Below are 16,768 nucleotides of genomic sequence, written 5' to 3'. Positions count from 1 at the left end.
GGAGGCGGCCCCGAGGCCCGGGAGCGCGGCCCTGCGCGGCATCGGCCGCCCCCCAGGTCCGCATCCCGCCCTGATGCCGCGGGGAGAGCAGCGCCGTGAGGCCTCCGCTCCCTTTCTCTGTGTCAAAAAACCCGTGTGCTCCACGCACACGAAAATGCCGGTTTCTGTAAGCAAATCCCAGCGCAGCCCCTCGGGTTGGCGAGAGAAAAGGCCCTTGCCCATCACTTCCAGGCCCTTGCTGGCGGTTAAGTCATTCGCACTGTTACTCGCTACTCACCAGAGACCTGCTTTGTGTGAAGTTTTCAGATCATGAGGAGCGGCTCTCTGGAAGCGAGAGGGAGGAGGATGAGGACGATGTGGAGGCTGCCCTGAAGAAGGAGGTCGGCCAGATCCGTGCCTCGACGGAGCAGAAGCTGCGGCGGTTCCAGTCGGTGGAGAGTGGTGCCAACAACGTGGTCTTCATCAGAACCCGGGGCATAGGTGGGACACCCAGTGATGCTGCATGTAATGCTGTGGGGGTAAACTGCTCTGAACTGCTAGTGACAAGTCACAGAGTGTGACTTCCAAGGAATTAGAGTGTACCAAACAAATACAGGGTTTCCCATTCCCTTTAGCATTGTCACTGAATTTTGTCATTAGCAGAGGCGCAAAATGTAGAAGAGATGCTCTGACAAAATAATCTGTTTATCCAGTTTTAGTATAGTAAACCAACTCTTTACAGAAAAGGATTTGAGGCTGACAGCAGTACAGCCAAGCATGCGTTTCCCCAGCTTGTTATTTAGAGGAGGGAAGATGGGAAAAAATGCCTTCAATGTGTTTCTCAAACCTAGCTGTTTTTCTTGTAGAACCTGAGAACCTGGTGCACCATATATTAAAGGATATGCATGCCACTAAAAAGAAGAAAACAAGAGTAATTCTGCGCATGCTACCCATTTCTGGAACTTGCAAGGCTTTTATGGAGGATATGAAAAAATACACAGAAACATTTTTTGAGCCTTGGTTTAAAGCCCCTAATAAGGGCACTTTTCAGATTGTTTACAAAGCTCGTAATAATAGTCATATGAGTAGGGAAGAAGTAATTAAGGAACTGGCAGGTATGTATGGATTTCACACCAAACTAAGAACAAGTGTATAAGCAACCCACAACTGCATACATAGTATAGGTCAGATTATCAAAAGTGGGCTTACATATTTGTTGCTTAAAAATCTGAACTTTGACTTAAAAAAGCTTCTCTAAGACTTAGAAAATCTTGACATCAGTATTGTTGGTGTTGATATCTTAAGAGACAAGCAGAAGAGAGTACAGTGTTGAATATAATTTGTAGTGTCAGTTATATGTACTTTGAAATAGCTGCTATCAGGCTTTCTCTTTGGATGCTATGTTTAAATAATGTGTTACTATTTCCATTGAATATATGACTCAAAATAATTTCAGTGGGATAGTTTTTCAGTTACTTCGGTCCTACTGGTGGTATATTATAAGAGTCCTGCTCCATGTGGCTATTTTAAGCAACTGCAAAAATGAGTAATTGGTTACAGCTAAGGGGGATGTTGCCTTCTCTCTCTTAACTTTTATCCTTTCAATAGGGCATGCTTATAATCTGAAACAGTTTTGCAGCATCTTTTAAACTACATTTTGTTTTACAGGAATTGTGGGCAGCCTTAATCCAGAAAACAAAGTCGACCTTAATAACCCACAATATACAGTTGTGGTAGAAATAATAAAAAACGTCTGTTGCTTGAGTGTGGTGAGAGACTATGTTCTGTTCAGAAAATACAATCTACAGGAGGTGGTGAAGAGCAACAAAGAAGAAACACAACAAACACCATCAAATCTGACAGAAGAACAGAACTCGAAGGTAGTAAAGCCAGAAACCGAGGAGGAGGAGAAGAGCTCAAGAGAAGTAAAACAAGAGAGCAAGAATCAAGGTGAAATAGAAGCTGAGCCCAAAGGGAATGATGCAGTGACAGTGTAGAAAATGTGGTAGAAGGGAAAGGTAAACACAGTCAAAACCTATTAAAAAAAAAGTTGCCCTAGAGTTCTGAAAGGGCTTTTTAAAGAGGAGAGTGGGTTTTGTTTTGAAATCTTGTTTTTAAGATCCACATGTGTAAGAATTTTAATGCTCATTGCAGGTGGAGCTGACATCACAGCAGATGTAAGAGTGCTCAAGGGTGCATCATCTTTCTGGTGAAGCTTGCTGTCATTCTTCACTGGCTTTGTTCTGCATTGCCTTTACCTAGCACAAAAAGCATGAGTGTGTGCATGCGTACGTAAATGTGGCCATCCTGACATATACTGACTCTTCTTTGTTTTATCTGATGGCTACAGAAACCAAAAGGCAGTGCAGAATCAGCTCTGTCGGGAAGTACTGACAGAAGTGAGAGATCTGAAAAAGACAGTTGAGTGCAGAGGGCTTTAAGGAAGTGATCTGACAACTTGTGTGACTGCAGAACTTGGATACATTTTTCTGTGTGAACAATGAGCCAAAACTGATCATTTCCTGTGTGATGGAGGGTTATACACACACACACACACACACACACACACACACACATTGCTCTACAAGATTATGCTAAGTCTTGAAACTGAATGGAAAGAACTGCTGTGGTCAGAATACTTGAATACTATGAGATGACTTAGAGTAACAGATCTGACTGTTCTAGAACAGTAGAAGTACAGCACAAACATTGCAGGTGGTTTTAGCAAAAACTACATGTGTGTTTACATTAGTTGTGTATAAACTAGTTACTGGTTTATAGGAAATGCTATAGTCACTGAACAGAATCCTTTTGAGTAATTTACTGCAAATAGCCTTCTGCTGCTCTTTCCAAAGACTTTATCCTTGGGGGGTTTTATAAAGTCTTTTTTTGTTTTTATTTTTTTCTTGGGTCTCAAAATTTGAATTTAAATACTGCCTGGAAACTTCTTATGAAAGAAGCTCTCCATGATACTCTACTGAATAAGGGGAATTAAGTTTTAGCTTTACAGTATTCATTTTGTTTCAGATTGAAAGTAATGGTAGTGAGTCTTTCTGTTGTCTGTTACAGCAGCTCTTTTGATATTCCAGTGACTTTTAAAAACCAACCAAATCCAGTGCAGCTATAACCTGCTTTCTAATAGGGTTTTGAGTATGCTTCCTGTACAACTGTCTAGCTTTAGTATTTCATTTCTAGCATAAAAGCCTTTGGGTTGCTATTAGGAAAAGACTCATCTTGAAGAATAACACTTGTTACTTGTCTTGGTTTAATGAAAAGGATGTGTTCAAGTCTCTTGGCAGTGTTTAAAGTATATTTTCCTCTTCTCTCAAAATTGTTTTAGAAGTTTGGAAATTAAGATGACTTTTCCCCAGTCCTGTCTCCCTTACCATCCATTTATTAAAACCCTGCTTTCTTACCTCCATTGGCATTTTCTTTAAAAGTTAAAGCTTTTTGTGTGTGAAGTAAAACCAGCAATGTGTAGGGCACACATAGGAAAGAACCTTTTGAGACCAGACATGAAGGCCAGCTGTGAATGTTTATTGATGGCTGATGCTGGTGATCACAATTCAAGACTTATCATACTACAGACACAGATAGACTCATGGATAGCTTGTGGGGCTTTGCTTTTCCCTTCTATTTCTCACTCATCTGTATGCCTACAGGAACTACAGTTCTTCAGAAGAAACTGCCGAATAGCCACCATCCATTTGTCAAGCCCATGCCTGACATTTCAGTGCTGCCTATGGTGCAGTCTTAAAGATGTCCACATTCTTTTACTTATGATTTTTCATAATTTGCAATTTCATTCATTGTTAATTAACAATACTCATTGTTAATACATTAATTACTAAACTTTGAGGCTTTCGAGATTCATACAAGCAGGGTGCTTAATTTGGATGCATGCAAGATCTATGGCCATTTCTGGAAACTTCATTACATACTATTGTGATTTCCTCACTGATAAGCTTCTTGTGAGTTAAAATATCTTGTCTCAAAGAATGAACAAACTGCTCCTTCACCTGGTAATCACTTGCTTCTACTTGTACTGTAATTCTGCAAAGTGTTAGGGGGTTGGAAGATGTGTTTGCATATGCCTTGCTAAGTAGGCTTGATTTTTGTGTTAAGCAAGAACACAAGCATTTAAAAACCATACAGTTGGAGTTTTTAAACCTTGTGATTATTACACAATCACTGCCTAATGGGTGAAATCCAGTGCTATGTTGGTGCTTACAGTTGTAATAGAAAAGCTCCATGATGAATGAAATTGATAGGTGTAGGCTTTTTAAGACTGCTTATGAAAACTAATTCTGTCCCCACTCCTTGTTCCTCAGTTCATTCCGTCTGATTTTCCCAGTGACTGTCTTTGGCAGCTGCTGGACAAATTCAATCTGATTCAAAAAGAGAAAAAGTAAAGTGAGGAGATTTCATTTATAATTTTTTTTCAGAACAGTATAGGTCTCCATCCTATGTAATTTAAATAAGAATTTGTGATTGGGGAGATAACTAATTTGGGTTTAGATTGTGTTGTATCTATTTTCCCAAGTCTTTAAAATTATACTTGTCATTTTTCTTGCATAGCACATATTTGGGGTTTTTTTGTTTGTTACTGCATTTGAACTGAGCCTAATCTTTGTTTCTAGCCCTCCATGGTTAAAATAGGTGTTTGGGATTTATTTTTTTTTTTAATACACTCGTGTTTACTTGCCTTTCTGGGGTACTTGTATGGAGCAGTGACTTTCTTGACATGAACTTGCAATTCACAGGCCAGTTTCTTTGGATCTTGTGACTTAAAGGAAGAAGACAAGACTACAAAAGCTTTTACCACCTACAAAGGGAAAATAAAAAATAAATGTAACATTAACTAAACGAGAGCAACCTAACAAATGGGGCAATTAATTGAGAATAAGTGAGTATTGCCTGCAACACAGACTTGCTGTATCACACCTGCGCACTGGAGCAAAATTTGCTTTTGTGTAAGCAGATTTACAATTAGGATGAAAGACTGTTTCTACCTGACACTAGTAAAGGTCCTAAGTAATACATGATAGAATTCTCAAACTCTGCTTCCAAATTTGTAAGAGTTCTGTAAAGGACTGTTTTAAAGTTCTTAGAAGCTAGGGCCTTTTCTGTAAACATGTGTTGTTAAAGTAATGAATATTTTCCAGGCAGTGGGTCAAAGTGTCCATCAGTTCTTAACAAATACATTTTTATATTCAGCATCATGTTTTTTAGGAATCTTAAGAATTACACTTCCATTTAAAAAAAAAAAAAAAAGAATATGGGATACAGAAAATACTGCTCCCTTTGCTTTGGGTAAAGTGATGGAAAAGTTTGTATAGCTATATTAAAAATCATATAAATTCAGTGGGAGTTGAGGTGGACTCCATCACAGGAGACACTGTATGAATAGGAGAGTGACTGCTGATTACCTCCCCTCTGAGGGGATCTGGGCTGCTGACAACAGCTGACTCAACGACAGCTGGGTGCTGTATCAGGGCACTCTCTATTTCAAATGGTCCGATACGATACCTGGGAGAAAGAAATTAAATGCTTAGTAGGTGAAAGGTATATGGTTGGTTTTTAGACATTTCTTGGCATTTTAATGAAATCTACAAACCCAGAAGAGATGATGACATCATCAGATCTCCCCATAAACCATATGTATCCATCTGCATCCATGCTCCCTCTGTCTCCAGTGATATAGAAGTTCCCACGGACTGCGGAAGCAGTTCTCACTGGATCATCCTGTTGAACAAACAAATATTCTATATATTGAGAAGCCTTAAGCTTAGAGATAACTTTGCTTTTTTGGACACTACCATAGTATCTTTCACTGCTTATTTTCTGTCTCAAGAATGTAAGAGCTTATGCTTGCTGCTTCTGGAGGGGAAAACTTATCACAAGGGCAGATATAGAACTGAAGATCACACAATAGGTTTGCAGAAGAATGGTGGAGATAATGGAAATTTTGTAAGTCAGAACACTGTCAAGTCAAGAGCCACAGCTCTTTGGTGTTGTACCTGCTCCTGTTGATATAAATACATACTAACCATGCTGCAGACCTCAACTGGCTCTCTGAAAACTCACTTTTGTCTTACCACGTATCGAGTAAAAAAATTAAAAGGCCGCTTGGCATCCATTTTGATAGCAATGTCTCCTTCTTTCCCAGGAGGCAGAACATGGCCATTTTCATCTATAATCTGCAATAGAAAAGGCAAATGGGTGATTATAACTTCCCATTTTAAGAAAGCTATGTTCTATAAGTAACCAGCAGCCAACAGCTCAAAAAAGCCTACCCTGAATACCACTGTATGGTACCGAAAACTGTACGGTATGTTGTACTCTTGTGGTTTACTTCCTGTGAAATCAACAGCAAACGGGAAAGGGGACCACCATACCTGAACATTGTAGGGAGGAGATGCCATTCCCAAGGAACCTGGTTTAACTTTCATTCCTTTCATATTTGCACATACTATTCCCTGTTGGAAAAGACAACCAGCCAGCCCATGTATTTTTCACTGTCATTCCTGAAGCTATTCCTGTTCTTGTACTATGTCCACTGTTGAGCTAATTTAAGATCAAAATCTTCCATCTGTACCAGCAAAAACATTTGTAAACTTCACTGAGAGTCTTGGACAAAATGTTCAAGATATTTTACAGCTTAAGTAGTCTTAGAAGCAGTAGCATAACCAAGCTGTAATTCTAAGCAAACCAATAAACCCTCTTGTAGGCAATTGCCACATATTCTAATGTCACCTTTCTTTTTAGTCAAATATATATGTCCAAGTTTCATATTTACCAAAAGGAATGAGATATCTAAGTCCCCTAAGTGACAGCTGAGTTGTAATCCTTTACAAAAAAGCTGAACATACAGTTTCGGTTTGGCCGTAGCCTTCATAGATAGTCAGTCCTGTTTGGCTTTTCCATTGTGCCATCACTTCTGGGTTGAGTGGTTCCCCTCCGCTCAAACAGTGCCTCAGTTTCTTGAATGTGTACCTTCATAGACAGAGGACATTGCTGAGTATCAGAGGACAGAAAGGGCCAAATTCTGCTCTCCCTGATATCTGTATGTGTGACCCCATGCCTTCAGGATGCACTGGATCCTCTTAGGGTTAGGGTTGAGAGAAAGCCTAGAGCTCCAGTTGGAGTGGGGCTGGAAAGGGGCTGCTGAAGCGGTGAGTTGTGAAGACACACAGAACTGATGGCAATGCAGCCATGTTTGTGCCTTCAGGGGCTGAATACCAGCCTCTGTATTTACTCTGTAGCGCCGCAGGGCAAAATTTGCTCTAGGTTGTAATGCCTAAGGAGTGGATTTCACCACCTATCTGCAGTGCTAAGGAAAAGCCCCTTCGTCCAACACAGAATTTCCACCACTCTCAGAGTTTAGGTGGCTGTGAGGGCCTGCAGAAATCACTGTTACAGAGACAGGCAAGAGCTTAAACTGGCATGGCACAGTCACTTGTTAACGGATGCGTGGTACCTGGTGAGGTCATGCTGTACCAGCGTGCGGTAGGCAGTTGGGGTGCTGCACAGAGTGGTCACTGGATATCTGCACAAGGTCTGACAAAAATAAAAGAAGGTTAAACAATATTGTTCTGAGAAAAAAACTTGCTGCTAACTATTCCCTTCTATTCCATACTAGTGCACAAATTACAAGACCTAATTATAACCTAACTTACATGGAAAGCAAAGTAATTGCTGCCACTGTCAGTGTTCAGGAAAGATGTTGCAGTGCCCCAAATATCAGTGAAGAGGTGATGCATCGATTGTAGTAAATCACTAGTGTACCTAATTTATCCTGATGCTTGCTTGAAGCACAAGGACCATTGCTTGGTATGAAACCCTGGCCCTGGAGGCACAGTGTAAGTTTTGCGGGGAACATTGGTAAAGCCCACATCTTGCCCTAGGACAAAGTCAGGCAGCTCAGAATGGAGGCACCTAAAATTACAGGTTTCTTCTGAACGTTTTGCCTGAGTCAGTCTTTTATCTAGCTCCACGCTTTCTGAACCAGACTGTTGCAAATCTTTAGACATGCGGCAACTCCCTCAGCTGTCCTGACGAAGGGCCTGACGTTCAAAGCCAAGTCTCATGAGCTCTGACCAAGTTGTGAGTAATGCTGTATTAAAAGGTTATTTTGGACTGGCAAGTTTACATATCCTCCTTTACTGGGACAGAACACAGGACATGGGTGTCTTGCTAGAAAAATAAAGATCTTGGCTGATCCTGTGTTTTCTGATACATGTTTATTTCTCACCCATAACACCAGCAGATAATTCACAGTCACTCAGGTAGAGCTAAGCCTTTTTTATTTTTTTAACATCACTTCTGCCTGCAATGAAAATTTGCTCAGAGAGGGGGACAGGTAGCACTAAATAAAATCAGGGGGAAGACCTCATTCACCAGCCTTCACTTCAGCCACACCATGGGTAAAGCAGCCTCTAGTATCAAGCTTCATTTTGTGCAGAGATGTGAAATCCCATGCACATTGGAAGCAGGTGTTTGCAAGGACAAGAAGAAAATCAAACTAGCAACTACCATTTTAGGAAGGAAATGAAATGAGATTACAATCCTCAAATAACCCCCATGTGTTAGGATGTATACTTTTCCACATAGGTGCTTTGAGCCATTTGGGAACAGCACTCTTCTCTTTGTGTTAGATTAAAACTCAGATTGGCTTGAGAAGCTTGGAAATAATTTCTTTTTAGAACAAGCCAATCTCTCATCTTCAGTGTTTTCCAGTACTGACTTGGCCTTCCTTAAGGGTCACAGCAGTGTATTTAAAATATTAATTTACATGTAATTCTGCTCATTTTTCACTAATAGTGAAATACAGTAGGGGAGAGGTTTAAGTAATACCAGTAACTCCTACTGATAAGAAGCAGCTGGTAATATCCTGTGCCCAAAAGAGTCATGCTGCAAAATCCTTCCTGTATTATATTCCTGTTCAAAGAATAATCACCTTGTGGTTATGCCATCTTCAAACAGCTAATCCCAGAAACCTAAGAGCCTTAGTTTTGTGGCCTCTCTGGAAAACAACATGAAATATGAGTAACTGTTTATTGTGAGCATGGTGTTCTTACATTTAAGATTGCTCCTGGATCAAACTGTGGCATGGCATGTACAAAAACACACGTGCCCTGGAACCACGGGCCAAAAACACTCCCAATAGCTGCCTTTACCCAAGCAGTGTCTGACATGTTCCACATGATGTCTGAGGGAGTCAAATTCATCCAGTATCTGTTGAAGACAAAGGTGGCCAATATAAGGGAGTCTGCAAGTGGAAATTAAGAATGTGAGGGGTGTTTTGTTGGTGCAGTTTTGGGTTCTTTGTTTTTTGCTTAGAAAGGCATGGTGAATTTGATCTGAAACTCAAGAGCTCAAATAAATGCCTTTTGCCTGGCCTTTATACTGATGGCAAAGATAAATCAAACAATATCGTAACTCATTATTTAGCCTGGATTAACAGGCATGTGGTTCCAAAAATAGAGCCATATACCATATCAAACATGATCCTTGCTTCTTGGGTACAATTCAGCTGAAGAGACCAAAAGAAATGACATGTACATTGTCATTGTGGGAGCCCCATCATCTACCATAATTTATCACATACAAAAACTCTTCTGGTTGCTTCACATTTCAGAGCTGTAAAGGCATAATAAGCTGAATACCTTCCACAGAGAAAAACACCCAGACCAAAGCTTCCATAGGAATGTTCAACCATTTTGGGATATCCTGTGGTGCCACTGGTAAAGTAGATTGCCATTGGATCTTGGCTTTTTGTCTTTACGCAGTTATGAACAGCAGGGGCATCCCTTAAAAAAAATGAAAGGATATGTGAAACAGTGGCTGTTGATACTCGGCACACTTAGCTTGGATCCCTTGTGTCAAATATATGCAGGACTGTTTGTATAGCAAGATGTGAGGGATAAGAAACTACTGAGATCCCTTCACTCTTGCATTGCTACTTCTGTATTAAAGTGTTGCTGATCTTGCTCTTTAACTAGTATCCATGTCCACCTTTTCCAGAGTAAAAATGCCACCTGGCTCTCTTATTTGTCCCCCTTAACAACCAACAAAAGGCCCAACATCTTATGTTTGACCAAAGTGCCCCCCCAGAAAGCCTATCATCCAGCTTTAATGTGATTAGCTGAGGGAGGACCTGCCATTTCTTTTGGTAGGTGGTCCCACTAGTTTATTATCCTTGCCATGTTTGGGAATTATGGGGAAGCTCAAACTGTTGGTCATCTGGCACATGACAGGGAAATATTCCCATCTCTTACTAGGATGACAAAGCAAAACCATTTCTTTTTCCCTGCCAGAACTGATGTTCAAGAAGGTTTTGCCTGGCATGCAATTATTGCCCATGCCTGCAAGGCTGGGCATGGGAGGGTGTCTCCCCAGGCCAGCCATCTCCCTGTGCTGGCTGGCAAGCAGACAGGCTGCCCAGGAGCCCTCACTCTGGAGCCCCACAGCTTCTTGGCCAGGTTAGCAGCCTGCTAAGGCAGCCGAGGACATGGGGAGCTGGGGAGTCTGGGCAGTTAGCCCACTAGGTAGGCAGGCTGCCAGTGAGCTGAGGAGACAGTGAGCCAGGCAGGGCAGCAGCCCGGCACTCTGGGAGCCTGACAGCTGAGCAGCCTTGGAGCCAGACAACAGCACTTTGCAAGGGAAACCAGACAGGCTACCTGCCTGACCGCCAGTGACAGCCTCTGCAGGACTGAGGCAGTTCCAGACAATATTTAGGTTTTATCAAATCAATTTTACCCTCTGCCATGGAACTCAGCCATGGAATATTAGCCCAGCATGAAAGACTATTCATCAAACTGACTTGACAATGTTTTAGTAGCCCTGGGAGGTTTGAGAATGTAGTGTTAATGCTTCCTCTGTCTTCTAGTTTAGTGACACTGAAGTGTTTGAAGGAGGAGTGGGAAATGCAGTGAGACTGTACAGTGAGCTGCACAAGTAGAGCTAGTTCAGACACCTGTGGTTGTGAGAACACATGGCACATCTTATAAAATTCTTGAAGTGACTGAAGAGCTTGGATTCCACCTTGAAAAAATGGTTTTATCTACATAGATGCTTTTAACAAAATATCAGCTGGTAAAATCACACCCTGGGCCGTAGGCAGATTGCAGCAAGGTATTTGCTTTCCTTCCCCACTCTGCCTCTCCGTGCCTTCTACAGTCCCATGGATTGCACTGAAGAGCTGCCTGTTGGGTGCCATTTTTGTAGCTGCTTTTCAGCAGTGAGGCAGGTGGATTCCTAAACGTATTAAGTTCATTTTGCAGTGCTCTTTTTTAGCCTTTAGCCTTATTATCATCAATTTTTGTATAGAATATTTTTCTTTGAGCTTTAGAGGGTAAATAGGCCACAGGTGTCAATAAAAGAGACTTTCCTGTCCATTTTTCCATATTATTTCATATTCATATATAACAAACCTAGGCATCATAAGACTGCACTTATTTTTTAATTAGCAATTTGGCTATTCCCAAATATTCCCTTTCTTAATAGAAAATAGACTAAATTGCTTTCTATCCCACCCCCTCAAAGCTGTGTAGTTTGTCTGAGACACAAGTGTGCAACCGTGTTTAAACAACATCAGAAATTTTCCACTAGAGATCACTATGATGGAGTTAAGGTGGAAGGCACTTACTTGAGCAAATCACTGAAGTTCAGCCACTCGGCCCTGCTGCTTTCAGATACAATTAGCTTTGTTTTCAGAAACTGGCACTTGGATGCAACCGAGTCCACTTCAGGAGCAAGCACATCAGTTGTAATAATGCCCTTAGCCTTGGAAGCCAGCAATCTATAGCAAATGTCTTGTGCTGTCAGTTGTGTTGTCCCTGGGATGATGATAACACCTGAAAGTGCAATAAAATTGGAAAGTTATTAGGTATTTTTCACTTTCAGTCCTGACTGCTTCATACCTTCTCCTGATTTGTTGAATACCAGCACCATTCAATTCAGAAATGAGAAGAAGCTAAACCAAGTCCAACAAACCTGAACTTGAATACAGATATGCAGATGTGAAGTACAAAACAGCTTCTGGTTCTCTGAGATCCTTTGCCCCAGGCACAGTATAAAGTATAACTTTGGGGCAATAAACACTAGCAGCTTTAACTTAAGTCTGTTGAAGCTAAATCAAATGATTTAACACAAGCCAAGAAAGTAAAAGGAAAGTCATGAAGGTAATTCCATCAGTCATAAGAGACTACCCCTGTCAGCCCCTTTGATTGTCAAATGTTCAAGCTATGAAGTCAAATAAGAAATGTAATTGTTAAATGAACTGCTAACCAACTTTTGGTATAGAAGGTAACAAACAATCTACAGATCATTAGGAATGATACAATTCACCTGTTCGCATACAAGCCACATACAGCAGCCACCACTCTGGGAGTCGGGGTAGAATCACTAAAACTCCGTCTCCTCTTTGCAGACTGCATGGCCCAGAGAGCACATTGGCCACTTTTTGGGACAGGAAACCCAGCTCTTCAAAGCTCCATTTAATTTCATCTCCTTTTCCATTTATCCACCACAGAGCTGGATTTGATGGTTCCTTTCGTTCCTACACACAATGCAAGGGTAAAAAGCACACTGGTTACTTCTAAGACTCCTGTAGTTCCTTGCACAGTTTTTGGGATGTTCCAGGCAGTGGAATCTGATAGTGTTACATATTCTAGGGCAGGAATATTAAGCATGTTTTGTTTAAAAGAGCCCTTTTCTAAGGCACATATAAGTTAGTGCATATACCTACCTGATTTGTAATGCTCACAAATTACTTGGAGGCTTTTATAAACCCAGCACTGCACACGCTGCTGAATCAGAGTCACGGGGACAAGCCACAGTGTTCCCTTCTGATGCTAAAGCAAATTGCCTTTCATTTCTCTGCAATGTAAGATTATGTTAAAATAGAAATAGAGGAGGAAATACCGGTCCCACTGAAGCCAGTGATGGTTTTAGACTTGATTTTGGGGACAGAGACACAGTTTCACTAAAAATACTGAATCTACAAGGTCAGAAATGCTACCTTTTCTATTTGAGACCACTTGTCCAGCACATCACTTGCAAAATTAAAGTACTCAGGTACTTCCTGTTCACACCGACTGATAGCTTCGTAATCTGAGAAATTCAAAGGTGCAAAAGTCTTGTGATACTGGTGGAACAATCTGCAGAGTGTCTGGATGCTCCACGGGGACCGCAACACTTTAAATTCAAGTAAAATCTTCATGGCACAAAAGCAGATATATGGGGGCTTTTGGAGATGATAACCATCAGAACTATTTTTTCATTATTATTTCCCTCCTACAAGAGACAGAAAAATCAATTAATAGTAGCATGATGTGCACATTCCCAGATGAGCTGTTGTCTTCAAATGGAACAGGTGTATACAGAGCAGCAAGCCCACCTCTTTATGACATTTTATCCCACCTCTCCTTACAGGTAAGCTAGAGGTCTGGTAATCCTTTTAAGTCTCCTGCTTTTTCATCTGTCCACAAGTTTCTCAGAGAATTCCCCTTGGAGCTGACAATTCCTATTCTGGCCAACAAAAGTAGGGGCTTGAAACCATGAACAGCTGGGTGTTTAAAAAAAGCCCCAAACAAACCAAACCCAAAACCAACAGTCAAACAAAAAAACGTCAAGAACTTGTCAGGACTGGTACCCACTATTCCTACGTTTTAAGTACCACAGCAGTCTCACCCAGTCCTACACGGCTAGTAGCAAACACAGATTTGGTTGCCGCATGGATGCCATCTTCTGCTCCTGGTTTTTGCCTCAGAATCCAGGATATAACCATCATAACTACCCAAGACCAGGGTAGTTGCTAGCAAGCAGGGGTGAGGAGTCTATGCATTCAGCCAATATGGAAGAAAAGTGACAAACATCCTTATTGTAGCCTTGGTTGCTAAAGTAATAAACGTTAACCAGAAGTATATTCCACATTGCACCACTTTCTCTGCCTTCCTTATGTCCAAAGACAAGATTGTGCCCCCCTGTCCCCCCAGCATTTGCTTTGCATTAGTTGGATAACAAAGTATCATGAATAAGTCAGAAGTGGTTTTCCACATTCTATTATTAATTTGTTTACCAGACTAATGTCTTTGCCACATCTGCATTTGTCCTTAAATATAGAGTCACATTTGGTTTCACAAAATACCATTTGTAGTTGTGTATTACCCTGAAAACACTTTGCAGAAGAGTGAAGTATGTATGAGAAGAGAGCCGTATGTATGAGAACATGGTGCTCAGGATACATTCAGCTTCAGAGACTAAATGATATAGATGGAGTTTTTTTTCTTTTTTCATAGTCTGCTTATAACATATTGCTTCTTATCACATTCCTTAACAAGTCAGTAAAAAAAGCCTGATTCCAGAGCTCATGGTTAATCAGTAAAATGTTTGTAGAATTGGCTGTCAGTTAACTTTTCTTAGCCAGCAATTTCACACTCAAACCTAGAAGATTTTCTTGTCAAAAGAAGCTACTTCTTCAGTCTGCTTGATACAAACCAGAAAACTATAACTGCTCTCTGGTAGTCTACCCTCCTTCAAAAAAGTGACAATCGTGGAAAAAAAAAGGAGTAAACCACAGCAATATATATTTTTCTGTTTTTACATTAGCAGATAGTATCCTTAATTTTTGAGATGACTACGTATTTGAACAACTACTAAATAAAAACTAATTTTTCAGGGTGTTTAGGTTGTACTTACCTGGAGATGTTCTTTGTGATCAGGTGAGACTTCTTTCAACTCCTCATGTGTCTTGCCTAGTACTTAATTAGCAAGTATTGCCTCCTCCTCTTTCAGTCTAGTTCTCTGAGCAGTTGTAGCACTTCATTAGTATCACACATCAAGTTCCATGGTGGGGATTATTTCTCCCCAAGAGCACAGATTTCATTTCTCCAACTACCTTCTGAAAAAAAGGCACAATCATTGAAAAAGTTCAGAGAAGATGCACAGAGCACTGAGTAGGAATGACTGCATTTCTGGTTCACTGCCTTTGGAGAATGGATAATCCACCATACATTAATATATAACTCTATTCTATGGCACCAATGACTCTGAAAATGGCAACAGTGGGCCAACTCAGATACTGGAGTTAAACACAGTATAAGAATTTGCTAATTAAACATACTATAAGAAGTAAACTATTGAATTGGGCATCAGTGTCTTTGCACAAGTCATGTACAACCTCTTTCTCCCTGTCTTCTTGTGGACACAGAGTCATCTCCCCCAACATACTGCTGTAGAGTTCAGTGTTAGCATATGACCCTTCCCATATTGTTAAATGATATTCTGAAAAAGCAGATACTCAAAGCTAAAGTATTTATAGGCTACCTGTCTCTCCTTTTATCACTTTTTAAAAAGGGCATGCAGCAGACTGCCTTAAGAGACAGTGTTTACTGATGTTAAGGTGATCTGAAAAGAGAATTACCTCATTGTTCTGATCTGACTGCTAGTTAACTGGTTCTCCTTCTCCTCTTATCAATTTTCAACCAAGAATGGGAGCAAGGATAACTATGTCTTAAGGTGCCTGGAAGCCCATGTCTCAGTCAGAGAAATTAAAATGGACAGAGCAATGACAACCGCATGAAATTCTCAGTGAAACCTGGAGAAAATCACAGCACAGTGCTCAGTTCTTTAAATTTGCCCTTCAGGAGCACATACAGTGAGATTCAGAGCAAGAACATTTGGGTCAGGGTTTGAGGAACTTCACACCTCTGTAGCAGCACAGTACCTTCCATCTGCTGTCCCGGTGTAGCAGATGACCTCCCACTCCTCACTCTACTGTGGCTGTTAGGTGGTTTTCGAGCTGTGTAATACACAGAGCACCATTCTGAAGACACGGTGTTTCTAGTGTATGTACATGAGAGGGCATTAAGCCCATCTTCAACCCAGTGTGGAGAGACTGAAATCAATGAGTGAATTGCTCACAAGTTTGCAAGGCAGCCAAACTTGGCCCTTTTCCCAGGGCATATTCCTAAGAGCACTCAGAGGTTTACAGCAACAACTCTAGTGACATCCCTCTGGCTGCCTACACTGTGCAAATACGTTTTGAGACACACAACACAGCTGCTGTTTGGAAATATCATTAACCATTATTTAGTGCAATAATGATGGGTGATACACACACAGAAGGGACAGCCTAATTTGTCCACAAAGTCCTAGAACAAACAAATAAAAAGTATGACAACCCCCAAAGAGTGAGCATACTATAGCTGCCTTCCACCAGCACACACAGAAAAAAACAGTCGACCAGTGATTTTCATCGTGGTAGCAATAAATCCAGAGAAGTTTCTCATTTTCTCACCAAAATGTAACTACCTGCTCCCAGAAAGCAGAATTCAGAGCAGCTGTTGATGTAAATGTAGCAGAGAAGCACACGAGGCAGATGATGGCATTCCTCTCTGGCATGTCTGTTGCTTCCTTCAAGTACACCACTTTGGACAGGAGGCAGCCTAAAGACTTCCTCTGTGGAATGAATCTCCAAAGGACTGATTAACACAAAAACCCAAACCACCTCCTTTCAGTCACTTTTGTGATTTTCTTAAAAAAACATAATGCTCTCAGCATGCAAATACTCCAGAGAGTGAGGTTTATTTTTCATGTGAGATCTAAACCTGCTCCTAAAGAAATCAATTTTCAACTATCCCCCGGTTTCAGTACTGCAAGCTTAGATCCATTTAGATTGATGTAATCTACACGGACACAGCATCTTGTGCATTTGTTTTCTCTTTGTTTTTGACCTCAGGCAATTATGTGCTTTGTAGCTGGAAAGCAAAGCAATATCCATTTC

General features: G+C 40.9%; 3 protein-coding genes across 4 annotated transcripts in view; 1 reads left to right on the top strand and 2 right to left on the bottom strand.

Annotated features, from left to right (window-relative positions):
- LOC113485660 (acyl-coenzyme A synthetase ACSM3, mitochondrial-like) overlaps positions 1-317 on the bottom strand; it is a 13,865-nt gene extending 13,548 nt beyond the window's left edge. Inside the window, exon 1 of the mRNA XM_026858992.1 lies at positions 278-317. The gene's annotated coding sequence lies outside the window, so the exon portion shown is untranslated. The remainder of the gene's footprint in view (positions 1-277) is intronic.
- Positions 1-5,044, top strand: part of THUMPD1 (THUMP domain containing 1) — an 8,561-nt gene extending 3,517 nt beyond the window's left edge. The window contains exons 3-5 of the mRNA XM_026859147.1: positions 172-480; positions 846-1,094; positions 1,648-5,044. Of these exons, the coding sequence (XP_026714948.1) occupies positions 172-480; positions 846-1,094; positions 1,648-1,976 (887 nt within the window). The 3' untranslated portion in view covers positions 1,977-5,044. The remainder of the gene's footprint in view (positions 1-171; positions 481-845; positions 1,095-1,647) is intronic.
- LOC113485661 (acyl-coenzyme A synthetase ACSM4, mitochondrial-like) lies at positions 3,598-13,204 on the bottom strand. 2 transcript variants are annotated; one of them, XR_003399467.1, is made up of 9 exons: positions 13,004-13,204; positions 12,331-12,541; positions 11,630-11,837; positions 9,648-9,791; positions 9,060-9,216; positions 7,460-7,539; positions 6,852-6,975; positions 5,597-6,458; positions 3,598-5,508 (listed from the first exon to the last, which is right to left on the bottom strand). XR_003399467.1 is itself a non-coding variant. In XM_026858994.1 (8 exons), the coding sequence occupies exons 1-8, from the start codon at positions 13,202-13,204 to the stop codon at positions 6,237-6,239; spliced, it is 1,347 nt and encodes a 448-aa protein (XP_026714795.1). In that variant the 3' UTR covers positions 3,598-6,236. The 2 variants fall into 2 exon arrangements, 1 of the variants encoding a protein (XP_026714795.1); XM_026858994.1 differs by having other exon boundaries at positions 3,598-6,458.
- Between the last annotated feature and the right edge of the window lie 3,564 nt (positions 13,205-16,768).

Source organism: Athene cunicularia, assembly GCF_003259725.1.
Source record: "Athene cunicularia isolate RWA chromosome 14 unlocalized genomic scaffold, athCun1 chr14_part1, whole genome shotgun sequence".
NCBI classification, from domain to species: Eukaryota; Metazoa; Chordata; class Aves; order Strigiformes; family Strigidae; genus Athene; species Athene cunicularia.
This window is presented reverse-complemented; position numbering and strand designations above follow the sequence as displayed.